This window comes from Pipistrellus hanaki (genome assembly GCF_964339955.1).
Source record: "Pipistrellus hanaki genome assembly, chromosome: 19".
Lineage (NCBI taxonomy): Eukaryota > Metazoa > Chordata > Mammalia > Chiroptera > Vespertilionidae > Pipistrellus > Pipistrellus hanaki.
In genome coordinates, this window is record NC_140521.1 from 2,288,298 (window position 1) to 2,309,879 (window position 21,582).

General features: G+C 60.0%; 2 protein-coding genes across 11 annotated transcripts in view; one reads left to right on the top strand and one right to left on the bottom strand.

Annotated features, from left to right (window-relative positions):
* Window positions 1–620: 620 nt before the first annotated feature.
* On the top strand, window positions 621–20,116 carry PISD (phosphatidylserine decarboxylase). 8 transcript variants are annotated; one of them, XM_084867641.1, is made up of 9 exons: window positions 646–718; window positions 4,625–4,704; window positions 14,695–14,895; window positions 16,185–16,350; window positions 17,489–17,725; window positions 17,850–17,988; window positions 18,186–18,329; window positions 18,432–18,592; window positions 18,900–20,116. In XM_084867641.1, the coding sequence occupies exons 3-9, from the start codon at window positions 14,846–14,848 to the stop codon at window positions 19,122–19,124; spliced, it is 1,122 nt and encodes a 373-aa protein (XP_084723767.1). In that variant the 5' UTR covers window positions 646–718; window positions 4,625–4,704; window positions 14,695–14,845; the 3' UTR covers window positions 19,125–20,116. The 8 variants fall into 8 exon arrangements, with proteins under 8 accessions (XP_084723765.1, XP_084723769.1, XP_084723767.1 ...); XM_084867640.1 differs by lacking the exon at window positions 14,695–14,895 and adding an exon at window positions 7,689–7,867 and having other exon boundaries at window positions 647–718; XM_084867639.1 differs by lacking the exons at window positions 14,695–14,895; window positions 16,185–16,350 and adding an exon at window positions 7,689–7,867 and having other exon boundaries at window positions 621–718.
* A 17-nt stretch (window positions 20,117–20,133) lies between these two features.
* Window positions 20,134–21,582, bottom strand: part of SFI1 (SFI1 centrin binding protein) — a 30,596-nt gene continuing 29,147 nt past the window's right edge. For all 3 annotated transcript variants that reach the window (XR_014793484.1, XM_084867633.1, XM_084867635.1), the window contains exons 30-32: window positions 20,911–21,224; window positions 20,338–20,449; window positions 20,134–20,266 (exon numbers count right to left, since the gene is read on the bottom strand). Coding sequence is in view for 2 of the 3 variants with exons in the window: in XM_084867633.1 (XP_084723759.1) it covers window positions 20,162–20,266; window positions 20,338–20,449; window positions 20,911–21,224 (531 nt within the window). In the remaining variant the exon portion in view is untranslated. The remainder of the gene's footprint in view (window positions 20,267–20,337; window positions 20,450–20,910; window positions 21,225–21,582) is intronic.

Here is a 21,582-nt window from a genome sequence, read left to right on the forward strand (position 1 = left end):
GCAGTGCTGGTTCTTAAATGTTAGGCAAATTCTGTCCCCTAGTGGCAGTAGGGAGATTTCAGAAGAAAGCAATGCCCAGTAGCTGTTGGGTCATTCATCATGGCAAAAAGGGCAAATCCAGCCTGGCCTGGGTGGCTCAGTGGTTGAGCATCCACGTGTGAACCAGGAGGTCACTTTTCGATTCCCCCTCAGGGCACATGCCCGGGTTGCAGGCTCGGTCCCCAGTGTGGGGCGTGATTCTCTCTTCTCATTGATGTTTCTATCTCTCTCCATTCCTCCCTGAAAAGGGGGGAAAAAGGGCAAATCCAGCAGGAAGACATAACAATCTCGAATTTTCATAAACATTAAAATATGGTTAAATAAAAATTGTCAGAACTGAAAGGAAAAATACATAACTACATAAGGAGATAGGAACCTCTCTCCCCGCACTGGCCACGCTGCTCCGTGACCCAGGTTTAGGACCCTGCCCAGCCCCCTGCCCGCCCAGCCCCCTGCCTCCAAGCCCCACGCTGGTGGGGCGGGGCGGCCTGGGGGGAGGAGCTCAGTCGACTCCGCCCACATCCGCTCCTCGCCCCTCATTGGCTCCGTGAGCTCGAGGCTCGTGACGCCACCGTGCGAAAGGGGGCGTGGCCCGCCGAGCAGGGGCAGACAAGATGGCGGCTCCCGTGGGGCAGCGGTGCCTGAGGTGGCTGCGTGCGGTCGCGCCCTGGCGGAGCAGGTACGGTGCCGGCGGGGGGCGGCCCGGGCCCGGCGGGGTCGGGAGGGAGGACTCGTGTTTCCTCGCCGGGGGGCTCGCCCTGGGGGCCGCTCCGGGGGCGACGGGGTCCCCCACCCTCACCGCGAGCTCGCGGGCAGGTGCGCCTGCCGCCGCGTGGGGCGGCCCGGGTGTCGTCTGGGTCTTGTCTGAGCGCCTGGCTCTGCCCTCGCCGGCTGGGCGGACGTGGGGATAAGAAAGAGGGAAAAGAATAGGGATAAGAAAAGGGAAAAGGGAAGGAAGAAGCCTGAGGGAGCGAGCCGCGTGCCGCCTGAGGCGAGGCCGGGCGAGAAGAGGCGGGGCCGGCCGCCGCCTCGGGGGTTCGCGCTCCCGGCCTGAGGCGGGGGAGCACCGGACCGGGAGGTCCTCGGGCGGCTCTCACTTCGGGTTCTCGTTCCTGGGAGCGAGGGGTTTGAGTCCCGTCAGCTCAACGTAGGAGAGGGGACTGGGGTCTCCTTTACCGAGGCGGCTCCCAACTCCCATCGGTCCTTAGGGCCGGAGGACACCCCGAGGCGCCATCGGAATCCGGCTCCTCTTGGAGGTGGCGAAAGGGGGGCCCTGGGGGAGGGAGGGGCTCGCTCGTTTCCACCCAGCGGCCAGCAGAGCCAGGACCCCGACCGGAGCATATGTTCATAATCTCTCTCCCCCTCTCCTCTCTCTGCTTTTCCCCCTCTCCCCTCTCCCGACCAGAGCATATGTTCTCATATATTCTCTTTCTCTCTCTCTCTCTCTCTCTCTCTCTCTCTCTCTCTCTCTCTCTGCAAGGACCTCAGGCTGCCCACCGTGGGAGCATTCATTTTTTTAAAAATGTTTTTTAAATATATTTTATTGATTTTTTACAAAGAGAGAGGGATAGAGAGCTAGAAACATCGATGAGAGAGAAACATCGATCAGCTGCCTCCTGCACACTTCCCACTGGGGATGTGCCCGCAACCAAGGTCCATGCCCTTGACCGGAATCGAACCTGGGACCTTTCAGTCCACAGGTGGACGCTCTATCCATTGAGCCAAACCGGTTTCGGCACATTCATTATTATTATTATTATTATTATTATTATTATTATCATCCCCCATAGCTCGGGAAAAGTCGGGCACTCTCGGAAATGCATGGACATGTTGGCAGTGTGACTCAGGGTCAGCTGCGTGGTGTGGTGTCTGAGAAGGAAGGTGTGAGACGCGGCGCTGTGCTTCCTGCAGGGCTGGTTTGTTTTATAGGCGTGACCAGAGCTTGCTCTGGGACCCGAGGCCACCCCTCGCCGTCCCTTTGGGAAGTAAAGGACACTGAGTTTGCACTGAGCGTCGCTCTCTCTTTTCTATGTATGCAAAGGTCGCTCAGGAGCGGCCGCTGCGTTTGGGTGGTAGCTGGTAGGATGCGGACAGGCGGGTCTCTGTGGTTTCGGTGTATTTACCAGGTGTGCTGCTTGCGTCAGCCATGAATTCTTTTAAACCGTGTCATGCGTTGGGGAGACTAAAAAGTGACATTCCTAAAATATTGTTTAAATGAGGAAGAGGGTTTACTCATTGTCATAAAAAAAAAAAGCGGGGGGGGGGGGGGGGGGAGTTCCCCGGCCAGCATAACTCACTGGTTGAGCGTCAGTCAGCCTATGAGCCAGGAGGTCACGGTTCGATTGCTGGTCAGGGCACATGCCAGGATTGCAGCCTCGATCCCCAATGTGGGGCGTGCAGGAGGCAGCCGGCCAAGGATTCCCTCTCGTCATTGATGTTTCTCTCTCTCTCTTCCTCTCCCTTCCTCTCTGAAACCAATAAAAATATATATTTTTTAAAAGGGGGGGGGGGTGTGGAGTCACACTTTTAGTACCAATGCAAGTACAAAAGACTAGATGTAGGTGCAGTGATTGGGAGGGATAGGACTTGGGTACAATAAGATGTCTCAGTATTCAGAGGTATTACATCTCAAGACAGAAGGCAACTATATTGATACAAAAAACTTAATTAAAGGTAACATTTTCTTGAGTTTTCAGCAGCCTCTGTGAGACACACAATGAAAGCCCCATTTGGCAGGGAAGTTTCTCAGTAACCGGGTGGGTGATGTGCGACAGGCAATAGAACAAGGAGAAAGCAACATCTAGGGTGAAAACTTGAGGCCATGTTTGATAAAAGAATGGGGTAGATATGTTTTAGAAATAAGAGAGTCCCAGGTAAGTCCCTGTCCTACTGCCAAATCAGACTCAGCAGGTGTAGGCGGGGGCTCTAAGTGCCCCCGATAATTCTCAGGTCCGGGCAAGTAAGGACGGGTGCTTAGGGAGTGGCTGGTTGTGTAAGACTTGCCATCACCGGTATACATGGCATTCCACCACTGCCAGCCCTGGCCCGCGGACTATGGGGAGAGTAGGCCTTTCCAGTTGAGTAGGAGAGAAAACACCCAGAAATAATGTGAGATAGACTATGAAATCAGGCTGTCAAGAGGCCCGCCAGTTTGTTTTTTTAGAACTCCCACAGCTTTAGAACCAGGAGAGATTTAACAGCCTTAGTTAACAATGTAACCACCAGAGGTGATGTTAATACTTTTAGGCCTTGTCCGGGCAGCTCAGTTGGTTAAGGGGAGTGATAGGCAAACTTCGGCTCTGTTGACTAATGAGTTTGCCGACCACTGACCTAGACTCTCCATTCCAATAATTACAGGCTGTTGTTGTTCCTTGTGATTAAGCCCCTAGCCAGTAGTCAGCAAACTCATTAGTCAACAGAGCGGCAAACCGTGGCTCGCGAGCCTCAGTTTGCCGACCACTGGGTTAGGATCCTCCTAATGCACCAGAGTTTCAGGTTCAGGGCACGCACAAGAAGCAACCAGTGCATGCATAAATAAGCAGAACAACAAATCAGGGTTTCTCTCTCTTTCTAAAAATCAATGTTAACACAAATGTTTTAAATATTTTATAACTATGACAATATGGGCACAGACCAGTCAGCATGGACACTCGTCATAGACAGTTGACATGGCCATCCCAGTGTGGGCCAGATTAAGGTAAATTCTTTTACTATATCTATAGCGATATATATGTAGTAGTGTGTAACTAGGTGCCAGGCCTGGGGCCGAGGGGTTTACACGATTGTCTCACTCTGAGGGAGGGGTAGGTCCTGTTTTTACAGGCAGAGAAACTGAGGCTTGGAATTAGTAAGAAATTTCCTAAAGTCACACAGCTAACGCGTGGCCGACCTGAGATCGGAGCCCCACGATCAGACTGGGTGCTTAATCACAGGGGGGGCCTCGGCCACCTGCTTCCCGAACGGAGGGAGAGACCGCTGGCTGACCTTGCCGCTCCTCCTCGGGCTTCACCTCATTCCGAGATGGCAGTCCCTTGGAAAACAGGCAACCCTGCATCCATCCAGGTCACAGGCAGCTGACAAGTGAATAAATGCATAGACTCTGCTGCTTTCAGTTCGTGAGAAGTGCTAGGAAGGAAATAAAGTTCACCAATAAAGATAAGTAAATAAAGGAGGTAATGGAGGGATTAGAGAGTGCTTGAGAGGGGCAGCTCTTGGGCACAGGGTGGTCAGGACAGACCAGACGGAGGGGAAACATCTGAGCAGAGAACTGAATGAGTAAGAAAGGGAGCCACATAGAGGGGCTGTGCCAGGGTCCAGGCCGGGGAGGAGCCTGCAACCGAGTGACGTGCCCTTGACCGGAATCGAACCCAGGACCCTTCAATCCGCAGGTGGACGCTCTGCCCACCGAGTCTCACCAGCGAGGGCTAAGGACATTTTGGTCCATAACCACAGTACAATGGTCAAAACCAGGAAATGAACATGTAATATTGTTGAGTCTATACACTGGATTCAAAATTTGACAGTTGATCTAATTGTTTTAACTTAAAAAAACAATGTCTAATGGTTCGTTTTTGCTTGATTGTAGCCTCCATCACCGTGGTAACACTGCCCTGAGCCACTTCCCACAGCCCTTCTGGAAGCCGCCCCTCAGAGCCTTCTCGAAAAGTAAGTAGCCGTCGGAGGCGGTCCGCCTCTCTGGCTTCCAGCTGCTCATCAGTAATTGGGACCACGTGGCCCCTGTCCCTCAGGGTGTGGTTGGAGGTAAAGCACATGCCCGGGAGGTGCTCACACGCCTGGCACGTGGTCTCACGGAAGCAGTAGCTGTTGTGATCCTTGTTTTTACCGGTTGCCTGCAGCCTGGTGTGTGGCTGTGCCATTCAGTGCTGGGCGTTTGCTCCGGTCTTTCCTGCTGTCGGTGGTGCTGTAGTAACAGCTCGGCATCTTCGGGATCTGTTGGTGAAGGTAGGACTGCTGAGTCAGGTTGTCTTTTACAGTTTGGGATTCTGCCCAGCTGCTCCTCAGAGAGGGTAAACCAGTTTCCCTCACACAGCTGGACGTGCCCGGGGTGCATTAGTCCCCCCCACACACACTGTGGGCTGGGACTTTTTTCATCCTGAAGCAGCTCTGTGAACCCTTTTTGTGTATTGCCGTGTTATCTAAATACCCTTTTTATTCATCACACCAAGAGCTGTTTGTAACCGCCCGGTAAGCGAGCCTGGGAGCAGAAGGAGCAGGTTAGCGAGAAGAGAAGCGAAAGGCTGGTGGTTACAGAGGCGCACCTGGCTGCCATTGAATTGGGCTGGTGCGGGAACACGCAGGAGCCCCGGGGAGGATGGAGGTGGGGAACTCCGCATTCAGCTGTGCTTTGCGGAAGTGGAGCAGTGGTCAGAGCGGCGGGCGCTCGCTACTCACTGCTTCCTTTTGGAAGAGTAAAGCAGGCCTTGGAGAGGCCAGAGAGGGAATCTGAGAAATGCCCGCCAGTGCTCAGTAAGGGACCAGTCAGGCCAGGATGTGGGCTGGTGCAGGGAGGATACACGTTTTCTCATCACCTAATATTCCAGAAAGAGAGAAAAGTGTTCTTGCTTTCTGACAAATGCTTCTTGGTCGTCAGAGGTAGGGTGTTTCAGGGCCCCGTGGGAATCATCAGAGGGTGGAGGAGGTTAGTGACCCTCACCTGCTCACTGAAGAAGGAACAGCAGCAGCTAGCACCGCTGGGGACAGCGAGGAGGGAGCAGGGCAGGCGCTCCTTCCCCGGAGTGGGCGGGCCAAGGGTGTGCTCTGGTTCTGCCAGGCGACTGGGAAGTCAGCTCCAGAGACTTAGTTTGAATAACTGTTGTATTGATCAGTAATGCGCACACCATAGGATTCTCCCTTTTAGGTGTGCATCTCCGTGTTTGTTAGTGTATTTACAGAGTTGTGCAGCTGTCACCACTAATATAGGGCATTTTCCCTTCCTCCTTGCCCTCCCGTGGAAAACACTCGGCCCATTAAACTGTCCCTCCTCGTTTCTCCCTCTCCCGCCCCTCTCCCCCAAGCAGTCACTAATCACTTATGGTATGGTTCCTATACTGGATTTCTATAATAATAAAAACCTAACATGCTAATTAGACCGGACAGCCGAACGACTTTCCGGACATTCTTCTGGATGAAGCCGGGGCCAAGCCCCTTGCACAGATTTTGTGCACCAGGCCTCTAGTTTTACATACATGGAATCACACAATACACAGCTTTCTGTGCCTGGCTTCTTTTACGGAATGTTTTCAGGTTCACGTCGTAGCGTTTGTCAATACTTCATTCTTTTCATCATCAAATAGGGTCCCACTGACTGGATCACCACTCCTTGTTTATCTGGTCTCAGTTGGTGGACATTTGGAGTGGTGTTTTCTGGCCTGTTATGAATAAAGCTTCTGTTGAACATTCTTGTATAAGTTTTTGTGAGATGTATGTTTGACTTTTTTTAGGTACATACCTAAGAGCAGAATCGCTGGGCTAGATGGTAATTTGATGTTTACCATTTTGAGAAAAATGACAAGCTGGTTTTCAAAGTGGCTGCCTTGTTTTGCAATCCCCCCAGGCGTGTGAGTGTTCAATTTCTCCTCGTCCTTGCCAATGCTTAATATTTTATTATAACCATCCCAGTGGCTCGGTAGGAGTTGCATTTCCCTAATTACTAGTGATGTTTGATTTGTGAGGCTGCTGTCAGTCACACAGCCAGTGGCTTAAACAGTAGAATTCGTTTTTTCGAGGTCTGGGATAAGGGGCTGCTTCCTTCTGACGGCTGTTCATGCACCTTGTCTGGTGGTTTGCAGGCAGCCTGGCTCCCTTAGCTCATAGAAGCCTCATCCCCATCCCTTCCTTCGCCCTCACGTGGCCTTCTCCCTGTGTGCGTGTCCTTGTCCACTTTCCCCCCGTTTATAAGGATCCAGTCATGGGTTAGGCCTCATCATGATGGCTTGATTTAAACTTGAGTTCCTGTGGAGACCCTCTGTCCAAGTAAGGTCCTCTTTGAGCTACTGGGGGTCAGGGGGTCAGTTTATGAACTGGGGGAGGGGCACAAAGTTGAACCCATAACAGATGCTGAGCATCTTTTCATGTGCTTATTGGCCATTCGTGTATCTTCTTTGAAGATCTGTCTCTTCAAAACCTTTGTACATTTTTAATTGTTTTTTAAATTATTGTTGACCTATAAGAGCTTATGAAATTTTGCATTTGAGGACAGTAGTGTCCAGTAAGAAGTGTCCAGTGAGAACTGGGTGCATCGTTGAAGTAAGGACAGAGGCCTGGTGAGCAAGGTGCCTGGCTCTCAGGCCCGGGCCTGTGGAGACCGGCTGGCAGCCTGGGTTAGTGTCTTGGCCTCTTCGTTGTTTGTGTTTGCTTCCATTCTGTGACTGTGGCGGCCACTGGGTGCACTGTTGTTTCACAGGAAAGATGCTTGTCTCTTGCTAATGGATAGAATCTGGAGACAGAGGGTCCCAAGTAGTGGCTCAGGCAGCCCTGCCTGTCAGATCCCCTCAGCGTCCACTCCCCTCACTGAGGCCGCTGAGATGCACCGCCTTCTCCCGGCCCTGTTGGCACTGGGTTTGCATGACTCACTCCTGTCCCTTTCCCAGGCTCAACGTTGTCGCTGTTGTTGGTTTTTGTTCTTACAGATGCCAGACAAGTGCACACTGCCCCTGCTCGAGCCTTGTTCCGGTTGCGCCCCCTGCCCATTCTGGTTTTGACTGGCGGCGGCGGGTACGCGGGGTACCGGCAGTATGAGAAGTATAGGGAGCAAGAGCTGGAGAAGCTGGGATTGGAGATTCCGCCCAAACTCGCAGGTCCCTGGGAGGTAGGAATGAGGTGGAACGCCTGGTTTCCCATTCACGCTCCGCAGTCCAAACGCTTGAAGAAGTGAACGCGCTTCCCTGGAGCTCATGTCTCCATGGGCTGTGGCCACATACGGGAGTTCTCTCTTCTGTCCAGACCTGCCTGGGTCCCCCGGGCTCTGGTGGGAATGTCCTGCTGGGGAGCCCCCAAGCTCCTGCCTTCCTTTGGGCCGGCATCCTGGCCGTCACGCCTTCTCAGGCTGAGGATGAGCTAAACGGTTGGATTTTGGGGATGTGGTTAAGTTCTCACCAGAAACCAGACTGAAATGATCAGATCCTTGGTCCTTGTTGCTCAGATGCTCCCCTCGCTATAGGGCCACCTGGGGGGTCAGGCTGCAGTGCTGTTGACCCGAGTGTGATGCGTAACGAGCTGCCTCACTCACTGTGCTCCCGTGGCCCGGGATGTCCCTGACTCAGAGCGGATCCTCAGTAAATGCTGAGATCGAATATAAACGTGTCCGTTTAGAAACGGAAAACAAATGAAAAATACGCAATGCCGATCGGCCTGGGCGGAGGGGAAGGGAAGACGTGCCGGTGTTGGGAATGGTGCCCGGTGTCCTCTGAGCCACCGCGTCCACATTGGTGTCCAGCGCGGCTGCGTCCAGGCCGCGTCTGCGAGTCCCAGGTGCTCCTCAGTGTGAACAGGCCGTCACTTTCCGCCTGGGCCTTGGTGTCCTCAACTGGAAACACGGGTCACCGGCTGGCGGGCTCGGTTGAGCGTCATCCTGGGCACCCAGAGGTCGCAGGTTCAGCCCCCAGTCAGGGCAGGACGAAGGCAGCCGATGATGTTTCTCACGTCGATGCCCCCCCCAGCATGTCCTGGAGGACTTTAAAACAGCAGCACGGTGGTTGGTTAGAACAGGACTCCAGCTCTGACAGCTTACCTAGGATTGTGGGCGTTACCTGCTCCATAGCTCACAGGCCTCCTCCCACAGCCCTCTTCTCCAGAGAACTCAGCGGGACGGCTTCACTGGGCTCCCCGCGGTCCTGAAACTGCCCTCAGAGCCCATGTGGCTGCACCCTGGCAGGCGTCTGTCTGTCCTCACGTGTCTGCCGTCAGGGCCGTGGCCTTTGTGGTAACCCACCAGACCAAGGACCGAAGGCGCTCTATCCTCGGCGAAGGGCAGCGGCCCCGGGTGTGAGCGCGCTCAGTCCGCTGGGCCGGCTCCCATGCCCTCTGGTCTCCGCAGTGAGCGCTCTTTCCTCGAGAGCATTACAGCGCGCTGAGACCGACCTCGTGACCGCCCTCACGTGTTACAGTCCGGCTGCCTCTGGCCCAGCCCCTGTCAGCTGACTCATCCCAGGAAACCCCACTGATTTCAAGAGAGGGTCCCTTTGGGAGAAATTGGCTTGTTCCAACGTCATGACCAGTGTCAGCTGTTTTCTCAGCACCCACCTCAGACAGGCAGGACCTGAAAGGTGACTGTAATGAGGGCGGGGTTGGTTAGCTCAGAGGTCAACCGGTGACCTCCTGGTTCATGGGTCAGCGCTCAACCACTGAGCCACGCCAGCCGGGCTCACTGTTTACTCTTTGTGTCCTTGGTTACAGACGATAGGGCTCTTCGATTCACTGGGTGGTTGTAAACTGCTTGGCCTTTACTCTGGACCAGTTAGCCCTGTCGTGGTACTAAGCCTTAGTCACCGAGGGGGGGGGGGCCCTCGGGGATGCCTAGTACTGAGCCTTAGTCACTGAGGGGGGGGGCTCTCGGGGATGCCTAATACTGAGCCTTAGTCACCGAGGTGGGGGGGGCTCAAGGATGCCTACTCCATGCCCTGTGTTCTGGGAGCACTCCCCCCCCGGCCGGCCGGCTGCAGAGCAGGCTCTCCTGGCCCTGGTGAGCACTGGAACGGGCTCACAGCTCCAGTTGCTGGTGGGGCTCCTGGAAGCTAAGCACCTGCGTGCACAGGGCTCTGAGGGGCAGGGCCTCTGGCAGCCCCGTGGGTTACTGGGTTACGGACGTCCTCTCTGCAGCTCCTCCCTTCTCCACCTCAGAGCCCAAGCACCTCCTTCCGTCACAGGCTGGCAGGACGGGCACGCGGAGGGTTTTGTAAATTATTATTTTTTAGGGATTCTGGGACCAGTTCCAGTTTGCGTGTCGTTTGAGGGTTACTTCCCACACCAGCAAACAGTGTCACCCGCTGGGTGCCCCACAGGCAGTTTGATTCGGACAGATCTGCCCAGAGAGTGTAAGGTTCTGGGGTACGGCTTCTGCGGTGTGTGGCCGTTGAGATCCTCTTGTGCCCGTAAGTCAGCAGGCGGGGCAGAGCCTTCCGAAGTGCCTCCTAACGAGGGGTGAGGGTGTGGCCTGTGCCCCTGAAGCTCCCAGGGGAGGCCAGGCATGGTGACCCCAGGGTTTCCTGGGAACATCAGGCGATGTGAGTGCCTCGCCGGTGACATCTGGTGACAAGATCCCCGTCGTCTCTGCCGTTGAGTCCTTCCTTGACCTGAGGACAGAGGGGCATGTGGTGGGGACACTGGTCCGATGGACATGGGGGGCCCTTGGGAAAGCAGCCACACGGCCCTCCTGCAAGCCACGGAGGTGCCACCAGCCCGGGCCTGCAGCCTGGCCTGCAGAGTGCTGGCTCCTCTGGCCTGTGTCTGCCGTCCACGCTCCGGCAGCTTGTCCTGCTGTCCGTCTGCTTCCGAGCCCACTTGTCCTGGCTCACTGGACTCAGGTTCAGGTCTGACCTTAAGTTTTTCCTCCGGTTTGAGTTTATTCCTGCACGTGCACCTTGTTCTCTCCGTTCTGCTGCGGGTCACCTTCCTCGGAGCTACGGAGGGGCTCCTGTGAGCCAGAGGAGCCTGCGGGCTGGCAGGGCTCCGCAGGGAGCTGCAGGGGATGACCCGGAGGGGGGTTGGTCCTCACGTGTTGGTGGCCAAGAGGCCTGCGGCCTGCAGAGCCCCCCAGTGGTGAGAGGTGGCACTCCCACCCGCGCGAGTTCAGAGGAAGTGAAGGACCCAGTTGGCCGGAAGGGGCCCATTCAGAGTGGGAAGTAAACTCACAAGGGCTTTTGTTTTCCCAGAAATGATGTGTCCGCCTTTGTCTGGCGTCAGAGGCGTTTCCCTGCAGGAACGTGGGTGGAGGAGGCCGGGATCAGGGGCGTTTTTATGACTTTCTGAACACCATCCCCTGAGGGCTTTGAGTGTCATAATGAACTCTGGGAGCTGGTGTGGAGCCACCTGATTGGTCATTTCGCCAGGGAGCGTGCTGGTGCCTCCACTCAGCGAGTGAGGGCCCGGCCTGTCCACCCACTGGCTTGTGCTGGTCTGGGTGGGCCCCCGGGGTGCTGGAGGCTCCCAGGACCTTCTGCCAGGACTCTGTGCCGGCCTCTCTGTGCCTTCGCTCCTTGTCTCCTCGCACGTGGAGTTTGCTTGCAGTGCTGAGGTGAGAAGGGGCCTGCCGCCTCAGCAGGCTCACAGAATGCTGGAGCCCTCTGCTCCTGCTGGTGCGGGGTGCCCAGGACACCCCGAGACAGGAGCCTCCCAGCTCGCCAGCGGGCAGCCCGGTCTCCAGGTTGCCGTGGAGAAGGTGCTGGGTCCCCTGAGGACAGGTGTGGGCTGTCTGGCGCCTCTCCTGTCCTGGCAGCCCCTCCCCGGGCGGATATGTTCAGGCCGTCATCCCATCCATGTTGACTGGGTGGCCTGCAGATGTGGCTGCGCTGGCCCCACAGGCTAGGGGTCTAGTTGGGTAGAGAGCAGGTCTAACACTGTGTACACCTGGAACTAATCTAAACTATGGTGCCTGTTAACTGATAAGACTGGGCCCGGACCCCCACGTGTTCTCCATCTGAGTGCTCCGCCGGGCACACCTGGCCCGCAGGGCTTGTTAGCCGGTCCGCGCCCGCGGCCCACCCACCGTGAACTGGAGGAGAGGGAGCGGGTGGGGCAGCCTGTCTTCAGGATGGGTGTGGGGAGGAGCAAGGACTCGGATACCTCTGTTTCACTTTCTCATGTGGAGAGCTAGACAAGTCTACTTGGTCCAGAGAAGTCACAGGCACCTGAAGGTCCAGAGGGGGGCAGGGGCAGGGGGCAGGGAGGCAGCTGCCAGCCCTGCTGCCGGTCACTGGGGAAGTGCCCTGACTGCTCCACAGGGTGCCTCTCCTCTTCCCCTTAAAGGGCCCCGGGCAGGCGGGGCGGGCGGGGGCGGAGCACAGCTCCGGTGTCTGGTGTCCGCCCTTCTGTCCCCGCCGGAGTGGCTGGAGGCTGAGCCCCGCTCACCAGCCCAGGCTCTGGTGGCGGAGCAGCGTCTCTCCAGCCGGGCGCAGCCCGGAAGCGCGGACAGGACCACCTGCCGGTGAGTGAGCTGGGCTCCCCCCCAACCCTCAAGCTGGGAGGCCACCAGCCCCCGCGGTTCTGGGCCCCTTTAGGGCTTGGAGCCTGAGGCCTGGGGGCCCAAGGAGCCCACCCCCCAGTCCCACCAAGGGGAGGGCTTCCCGGCCGCATGGCAGCCCCGGGCCGGCTGGGTGAGCTCACTTCCTCCGCACCCCTGGCTTCCCGGAGCCTTAGGGCCGGGAAGGGGAAGTGCCTCCCGCGCCGAGAGCCCGGCTGGCTTCCCCGTGCCCGGGGGGGGGGGGGGGGGGGGGGGGGGGCGCGCACTGTTCTCAGCGGGATCAGTACTTGCCACCCCTCCCCTCCCACCCCCCGCCCCCGGGACTGCCCGCGAGGAGGGCCTTCCTTTGGGAGCCCTGTCCCACCTCCGCTGCCCTGGGCCATCTCTGCTTCCGCTTCTCTCGCCCAGGCCCCTCCCAGACGGCCACCCACAGCCCACATCCTGGGGAGACCCATGCCGCTACTTCCTCGTGAAGCTCTGCCCGTTTCTAGCCGGGAACGGCTGCCTCCTCGTCCAGGGAGCTGGGGGGAGCGGCTGTGCCCTCCGGGGGGGAGGGGGCACAAAGTCAGGCCAGTGCACACGGTTAGGGGGGCCTGGGGTCCTGCTGAGGCTTCGAGAGGCACCAGGGAGATTCCCACTCGAGGTGCAGGAGCGGATTCGGGGTCTCCGGCTGTTGGGCCCGGTGTGTGGTTCGCAGGGAGAGCCTCTGAGGGTGCCAGTCCTGAGCCCTCGCAGCTCCCGGCCTCGCTGAGACTCAGACTGAGTCTGCCGGGGCCTGGGAGCCGGCACCCCACACCCACACCCACCCACGGAGCTGGTCGCCGGCCTGGGTCAGTCCACCTGCGTGAGGTGGTGTCCATCCCACTGAGGGGACAGCCCCTTCTCCGGGTTGGTGAGGTGGATGGGGACACTGCAGCACCGCTCAGTGTGAACCCCAGGACAGCAGGTCCCGGCAAAGATGTCCGCCCCCTGGCCCGCGGCCCGGCCAGTGCCCTCCCTGCTCCGAGCACAGCCGGGAGGGCAGAGGCTGGCAGGCGTCCTCTCTTCCTCCTCCCAGGCGGCCTCAGCCCTGTCCCTTCCACTCCCAGTGGAGGACACCTCTGTCCCCCAGAGTGTGGGTCTGGGGTGAGGCTCCTCTGAGCCCCTCCCCTGTGGGAGGGGAGGGCTGGGGACCATGAAATCCCAGCAGGAGCCTCCACTCGGAGGACGAAGAGAAGCGGCTGTCTGTGGGCTGACTGCCCTTCTGACATGACCGCACGCTGCGTGGCCACCACGGCCCACAGGGGGCGGCTGGGCCCCCTCCCCTCCCACAGGCCCTGCTGGCCCCCGAGGAGCCGAGCGTCCTAGTCTCTAGAGGCAGGAGAGCCCGTCCTGGAAGCCAGCACCAGACTTAGCCCGACCGCCATCAGCCTCTGGGCTGTGCTTGGGGAGCACTGTGGCCGAGGCCTGGCAGACGGGAGGGTGGGGTACGCTCAGCTTTGGGTGGTGTGGTTGAGGCGACCTGACCATCTAGCTGGAGATCACAGCCTGAAGCAGGGGTGTCCATGGGGGTGAGGCCTGGGGAGGGGTCTGGGTGGGCCGGGCTCGGCTGTCCCCTCGGTCAGGGCAGACTCCATTCTCATGTCCAGACGGCAGGCAGCCTGGTCCCGGCTCCGGGGGCCCTGCACACCTGGCAGGTGCCGAGCTGGCCTTGTCCTCTGGCTGAGGTGGGTTTGCTGGGTGTCATGGTCCCGCTTGTATGATAGAGCGTGTTGAGTTGGGGCCTCCGTCAGGGTCAGTGTGTTGGCCATGTGGGGTCCTGGGTGGGCGGGTCCTCTGCCTTCAGAGCTGCTCTGGAGCTGCGCTGCCCGGCCCCGGCCCGGCCCCTGCCCCCGCCCGGCCCCTGCCCCCGCTCCCGGGGCCTTGACTTCAGGGCTGAGCAGCAGCCACCTGGAACGGTTGCTCTTCCTGCTCTGAGGCTGCGGACGGGCTTGGAGGAGGCCCTGTCCTCCCCTCGCCTAGCGGCCGGCCATGTGCTGTCCTTGTTCCCATACCCATGGGGAGGGCAGAGGTGGGCAGGGATGAGCTCAGTCCTGGCCCGGTCCCAGCTCCATGCCCGTCTTCCTTGATGTCACCTGGGTGCCCCCACTATGGGGGTCCCCGGAGGCAGAGCCAGGGCTGGTCAGATGCCCAGGGTCTCACCAGGCCCACCCCTCCCTCATTCCTCAGATGCTCCTTTGTCACCTGAATGGAAAATGGGTCAGGTCCTGGCCAGGGAGGGGCCTCCCGGGCGCAGCCTGGGCGACGCTGGGCGCCTGCCTGGAGCCCGGGGCTCAGATTTCCTCAGATTCCCGCTCCTGCTCCCGAGCCCAGGGGGCGGTCCCCACGCTGCGGAGGGTCACTGGGCGGGCTGGCGGCCGAGCTCAGGGCCGGTGCTGCAGGCCCAGCAGGTGTGTGACCAGAGCCTGTCTTTGCAATAGTCCCTGCTCCGCCCAGTGGTCTCTGAGCCGAGGGCCGAGGAAGCGGCCCACCAGCCACCGTCGAGCAGTGACAGCCCCGCTCCTGGGGGGAAGGGCGGAAGGAGGAGGAACAAAGGCGGCCCGGCTGGCGCCGCCTCCCTGCCCGCCCACCATGTGTCAGTCAGAGGCGAGGCGAGGACCGGAGCTCAGCTCGGCGAAATGGTGAGATGCTGCCCGCGGCCTCCTAACCCTGCTGTTCCCCACCACGACCTCCACAAGGTCAGAGTTCATGTCCAGCGGCCCCGAAGTGGAGGTGGCGGCAGGGACCCCGGGACTCCCCCGCGGTTGGAGGGGCCCGGCCTTGGGGGCCTCAGTCGGAGAGCCCGCTTCAGGTACTGGGAAGGCGGAGCGGGCTGGTGGCCCCGTGTCCGCGCTGCTCCTACACTCTGCACCCCACCCGGCCCCCCACCCGTTCGGTGCAGCCCTTCCAGGATTGGTCCCGTGCTGCTGCAGTGAGCAGGCGGGCGGGGGCAGGGGACGGGAGCGGGATTTTTCTGGCATTGCTTGGCCCCCACCACCAGCCAGACCCTTTTAAAAAGCTGGGGGGAGGGGGAGTCCGCGGAGCCATGGCTGCGGCAGTGCCATTGCTCACCGGAGCCCGGCCCTCGGCTCGGCTCTCGGCTGTGTTCTCCGAGTTTGCTGCTTTCAGTATCGCTGAGCTGCCTTCCTTTGTTCCTTGGTTTGGTCAACAAGGGGGGGCAGAGGACACAGCTCCTCTGGGGGTGCCTGGGCACAGATGGGGGACTTAGATCATCCAGTTGAAGGCAGTCTGTTTGCAGATGAGGAGACTGAGGCCTGGGGACGTGTTGGAAGGGGGCACGGCCTCCCTGATGGGCCTCAGGGGGCCCGGGTTCTGGGGAGAGGCTGCACCTGAGCTGAGCGGGCTGGGCTGGGCTGGGCTGGGCTGCAGCGGCTCGGCCAGGGGTGTGGCCGATCCCTGCGGATGGGTTTTGGAGGATGGGTTTTGGAGAAGCCGATGGGTGGAGCTGGGGGTGTTTTCCTCTGCGATCTTGTCAGTCCCACCCCTTACCTCTCAGAGGAAGTTAAGAGGCCTGGAGCCATCATCCTTCTCTGGGCGGTAGCTGTAGCTCCCCCCACGATGCCCAGGGGCGCTGGGAGATCAGACTGCCTGCTGGTGCCCCCGGAGGGCGGGGGCTGGGTGGTGCTTAGCCCTCAAGGGCCTCCCAGGGCCTGTCCCGTGTTCAGAGGGCGCTTCCTCAGAGACGGTGCCAACAGACACCTGTCCTCCCAGCCGCCGGCAGGTGTGAGGGCTGGGCTTGAGCTGCCAACCAGAGGCGGCCAAGCCACCGGCTCAGAACAGCGTTGGGATGCGGGCACGGCAGGTGCTGCCGGCCTTCCTCTTCCTCCAGGCGAGCTTGCTTAGGGTGGGTGGGGCTCCTAGTCCCTCCCCGACCCCAGCTGCTGACCCGTCGCGTGGCCATTGCCTGCAGGTTGCACTTCCCCCAGCTGGCCCTGCGACGGAGGCTGGGACAGCTGAGCTGCATGTCCAGACCCGCGCTGAAACTGCGCTCCTGGCCCCTGACGGTCCTCTACTACCTCCTGCCCTTCGGTGCCCTCAGACCGCTCAGCCGGGTGGGATGGAGGCCCGTGAGCAGGGTAAGTGTGCAGGCTGCCGGCGGGCCTAGGAGGAGACCCTTGTCACTGAAGGGTCTGGCTGTGGGGTTGAGCCTGCCAGGCGGGTGCTGAAAGGTGGTCCTGCTGACGGGTGCCTGAGGGCCGGCTCTGCCTGCGTTTGCGCCATTTGGGACTCTGCTTCTAAAAGGAACCATGATGGGCACTCAGAAAATGGTGTGGGTCTGACTTCCTTGTTCCAGGAGTGAGCATAGAGGTAGCTCTGAGAAGAATCTAAGTTAATTGCTGGATGCCTGTGTGGGGAGGGCGTGCCTCAGAGGACATGGGAGCCTGGGCCCTTCCCTAAAGGGCAGGCGGGTCCCAAGGAGACCCTGCTCCTGGCCCTTGGACGGCCCAGGTGAGGTATCACGAGGCTTGAAAGCTAGGAGCTCTGGACATTAGACCTGAGGTCACATGGCAGCTGGGCGGAGTTCTGGGAGCCAGGCATTCAGCACCTGGAGGCAGTTAGGTTGGAATGAAATTACTTTTACCTTGGGGGCTTGGTTCTGCTCATATAACAGCCACCTATTAGCAATCCCTGATGTCAGTGGCACCTAGAAGGTCACCTGGCCCTGAGAGAGGCTGGTTCCCTGGTCCCACCTGGGAGGAGCCCCAGGGGCGACCAGCAGGGCGTGTCCAGGACTTGGCGAGTGACACTGTATCTGCCTGTTCGAGTCCCTGACCTTGGAGGGGTGCATGTCGTTAGGACAGGGCGATCACTGGGCTGCAGGGCCTCCTGCCACAGCCTGTCTGTGATGTGTCAGATCCATGTAGCCCCCTCCCCCTTCAAGAAACAAGACAGCTGGCAGGCTCTCCCGGGGGCTAGGATGGCTGCTGTGGGGTTTGCGGGAAATGACGAACACCTGAGTTGTAAGTCCCGGTGTCGGTCTGGGCCAGGACGTAGTCCGTGAGACCACTTTGCAAGCTCAGTCTGGTTCCTAGTGAGAAACCACATCACAAAGCCAATGTGGGGTGCCCAAGGCCTCTGGAAGGGGGCAGAATCTAAGTTAATTGCTGGATGCCAGAGGGCGGTCCGGGAAGGCTGGAGCCTGTGTGGGCCCCTTGGAAGGGGGCAGTGGGCTCAGGGTGGCCACCCACCCACCCACCCACCTGTGGCCCGCAGGTGGCGTTGTACAAGTCGGTGCCCACGCGCTTGCTGTCGCGGGCCTGGGGTCGCCTTAACCAGGTGGAGCTGCCGCACTGGCTGCGCAGGCCGGTCTACAGCCTGTACATCTGGACCTTCGGGGTGAACATGAAGGAGGCGGCCGTGGAGGACCTGCACCACTACCGCAACCTCAGCGAGTTCTTCCGGCGCAAGCTGAAGCCGCAGGCCCGGCCTGTGTGCGGCCTGCACAGCGTGGTGAGGCCTGGTCCTGCCCTCACTCCGCCCTCCAGCCCCAGCCGCCTCCCCGGGGGGCACTCTTGCCCTGCGTCCCCTCCCCCTTCCCGTCCTGGCACTAAGACCCTCCTTCCTGCCCTTCCAGATCAGCCCGTCGGATGGGAAGATCATCAACTTCGGGCAGGTGAAGAACTCGGAGGTGGAGCAGGTGAAGGGCGTCACCTACTCGCTGGAGTCCTTCCTGGGCCCGCGAACCTCCGTGGAGGACCTGCCCTTCCCACCAGGTGGGTCCTGGCGGGCTGCCCTGTTGCAGTGTGGCTGGCCAGAGGTCAGAGGGTAGAGGTTGGGAAGGAGACACGGGAAGGCTGTAGGAATTGATGCCCCGGGGCCTCCTTGGAGCCTGTGTCCCGCCGACACACAGGCCCCACGCTGGGGGCATTGGGTGCCCGTCCGATAGCCTGGTCCCGTGTCCCCCCAACAGCCGCCTCCCACTCCTTCCGGAGCCAGCTGGTCACCCGAGAAGGGAACGAGCTCTACCACTGCGTCATCTACCTGGCCCCCGGGGACTACCACTGCTTCCACTCGCCCACCGACTGGACCGTGTCCCACCGGCGCCACTTCCCAGGTAGGCCAGGCCCACGGCCGAGCTGCCTCTGGGAGCCCACACGCCCTGGGGGCTGGGCCTCCCGCGGGTGCAGAGTAGCAGTGTCCCCGCTGTCTGTCGCAGGCTCCCTGATGTCCGTGAACCCCGGCATGGCCCGCTGGATCAAAGAGCTCTTCTGCCACAACGAGCGGGTGGTCCTGACCGGGGACTGGAAACACGGCTTCTTCTCGCTGACAGCCGTGGGGGCCACCAACGTGGGCTCCATCCGCATCTACTTTGACCGGGTAAGCAGACCCCGGGCAGCCAGATCTGTCAGCACGAGGGAGAGCCTTCTTGGTGCCAGTTTGTGACTGCTCTGCCCCCTCGGGTGCCAGTCTGGCACCTTCATTCGTGCTGGAGAGCAGTCGGGTCTGACCCTCAGTGGCCTGCCTAGTTCGGAGTGGTGTCGGGCACTGGCTGGTCAGACCCCAGCCCCTGGCTGAGCTGCTGGTCCCGCCTCCCTTTGTAAGCATGGGGGGGGGGGGGCGGGGGCGCAGGCTGTGCTGAAGGTGCAGGGAGCCGTCTCCACATGCCCTGCCTCTGCCCCCCCAGGACCTGCACACCAACAGCCCGCGGTACAGCAAGGGCTCCTACAACGACTTCAGCTTCGTGACCCAGGCCAACAGGGAGGGCATCCCCATGCGCAAGGGCGAGCACCTGGGCGAGTTCAACCTGGGCTCCACCATCGTGCTCATCTTCGAGGCCCCCAAGGACTTCGACTTCAAGCTGAAAGCGGGACAGAAAATCCGGTTTGGGGAGGCCCTGGGCTCCCTCTAGGGCCTCTCCCAGCTGCCGCCGCTGAGGGATCTAAACAGAAATGGGAGTTTTTTTTAGGGGAACCTCCTCAGCTTTCTGGAGGGGACTCTCAGGACCAGGGGTCTGACCAGGCAGGACCTGGGTGACTTCTGCTGTCCCAGAGGAGTGGGCGAGGCCAGAGCCGGTCATGCCCAAGACCTCCGTCATCCCCTCTGCTCACCCTGAAGAGAAAGTAAGTGTGGGCTGGTCAGATTCCCTTTCCGAGAAGTTTAACCCCATTTGCATAAACCAGAGCCCTGCCTCCTGGCTGAGCGTCCTCTGGTCTCGGTTTGTTAAGATGGTAAGTGGTACTGTACCTTTTTGCTGCTCCTCCCATCACTACTTTTGGCCTCCCCTCCCGACTGAGGTGCCTCCTGGCACTGACTGGGCCCGCCCACCCCGGGCAGGACCACCAGCCTGTAACGTAACTGCTTTGTTTCCAAACCCGGCCCCCCTGCTCACCGGGAGGCCTTTTTCGCGCCGGGGGCGACTCAGCCAGGTTTGACGAGACAAGGAGCTTTGCAGACCTGTGACCCGGAGCTGTCGAGGCCGGTTCCTGAACCCCGACTCGTGTCCCCCGTGAATGGGGCAGGCAGGTAGTCATGGCCACACAGGCTAGGGGAGAACTGAGTCTCTCTCCCCAAGATCCAGCCCTCCATAAGTAGGGGAAGTTGCTGCTGTTGGTTCGGGGCCGTATGTGGGAGGCAGAGGAGCCCTGGTGCACTGGGTGGGAGGCAGGGCCGGTGCCTAGAAACCCTGTCCCAAGGGTGGGCATGCGTCCTTGGGGAGCCACCGAGATGGCCCAGGGTTCCCATCTCCTGGGGACTCCACATTTCTCCTGCAGGAGAAGCCATTTGAACTTTTCAACTGTATCAGTAGCACAGTATTTTTGTATGAAAAGTGGGAGACTTCTGAACAGTGATTCATGTAATTGCAACATTTTGAAATAATTAAAAAAACTCATTTTAACTTCACATTCTGTTCCTGGAGGCGGGCCGAGGCCTTTCTGGGCAGGGGCTCTAGCACAGTGCCCGCCGTAGGGCCTGGACACGGGCAATGCAGGCGCGGACGGGCTGGCGCCGGGCCTGGAGCTCTTCGGTCAGCTGCTGGGCCTGCAGCTCCACCTGCGGGCAAGGAGGGACATGCTGAGAGGAGGCACGGCTAGAGCCCGTCCCAGGGCGGCCCGGGACCTCACCTCCTGCAGCTCTTCCTGCACCTGCTGCTCAGCCTTCTGGTCCTCAGGCCTGGGCTCCTCCCGGCTCAGCTCCAGCCACCGGCGCAGGCTGCTCGCTTGCCGCTGGTAGGACCTGAGGGTGAGAGGCCCACTGTTTGCGTTGGTGGAGCTCAGGCTTCAGGTGAAGCACGTGCTTCTGTTCCTCCCCCGCCTCCACACTGTCCCCCTCACCCTCCCTGTTCCTCCAAGGCTGCTGCTCATGGGGAGGGTCTCTAGCCTGGCCTTGGAGGCACAGGCTCTGGACTAGACCATAAGCAAGATGGCCGCTGTGTGCTGCTGGGGCCCAGGCTGGTCTTTGTAGCTTCTCCCACATCTCAATCACTGGACAGATGGCTGGCCCAGCTCTCACGTGGCCCAGTCGTGTTTACTTATGCTCAGCTTTGTTGTTTGCCCCCCACAGGTAAGGCCAACAGCCTTCCTGAGCAGGACTGAGCGGTAAAGGTGCCGCCTGTGCAAGGGCTCGGCAGGTGAATCGCTCCAGGGCCCTGGCAGCACCCCCAGCTGCTCTGTGGGCAGGGTGTTTGTGGGCCTTACCGGAGGCTCTGCTTCATGCTCTGGTAGTCCTGCAATTGCCGCTGGATGCCCTCAAGCTCAGCCTCCAGGTCGCTGTGGCCCAGGGCAACAGGACAATGTACTTGATCTTGACCACGTCCCCAGCTGGGCCCAGGCTGAAGGGAGGGGACCCAGGCGCTGGCAGGGGCCTGAGTGCTTGGTGCGCTGACAGACCTCAGGTGCACACCTGCAGCTTCAGAGCCAGGCCCACCCGTGAGGTCCCCAGGAAGGAGCAGACGGGGGTCGGGGACACTGGCCTGGGGCGTAAGGCCAGGGGAGGTCAGCCATGTTGGTGCCTGTAAAGGAAGGATGGACACGAAGAGAAGCTGGAGGAAGCCTGGGACAGGCGCCAAGGCTGCCCGCTGCAGGGAGGGTCGAGGAGGCCCCAGGAGCTGGGCTTCACAGCGGCCAACAGCCAGGCCCAGCCCTTCTTCCTTCAGGGCCGACCCCCAAGCAACCAGGGAGCACCCCACACCTTTGCAGTCTGGCCCACCCTCCGCCGTGCCTGCTGAGCACCGCTCCGGGCTGCTGCTTCAAGCCTGCCTGACCCTGACCCCTGCCTGTCTCCCAGCTGTGGCCTTGTCTTTCAGTGAAAGTGTCCAGCCGCCCTCCTACAACCCTCGTGAGAGCATGTCCCCTTCCATCACCCTCACC

What these genes read in the sequence shown, in the direction of transcription:
- PISD (XM_084867637.1), top strand. Translation starts at nt 11,856, where the DNA reads ATGTGGAGAGCTAGACAAGTCTACTTGGTCCAGAGAAGTCACAGGCAC. An exon ending in GCGGACAGGACCACCTGCCG is followed by an intron (nt 12,200 to 16,184) that starts GTGAGTGAGCTG and finishes CATTGCCTGCAG; the next exon opens with GTTGCACTTCCCCCAGCTGG. An exon ending in GATGGAGGCCCGTGAGCAGG is followed by an intron (nt 16,351 to 17,488) that starts GTAAGTGTGCAG and finishes TGTGGCCCGCAG; the next exon opens with GTGGCGTTGTACAAGTCGGT.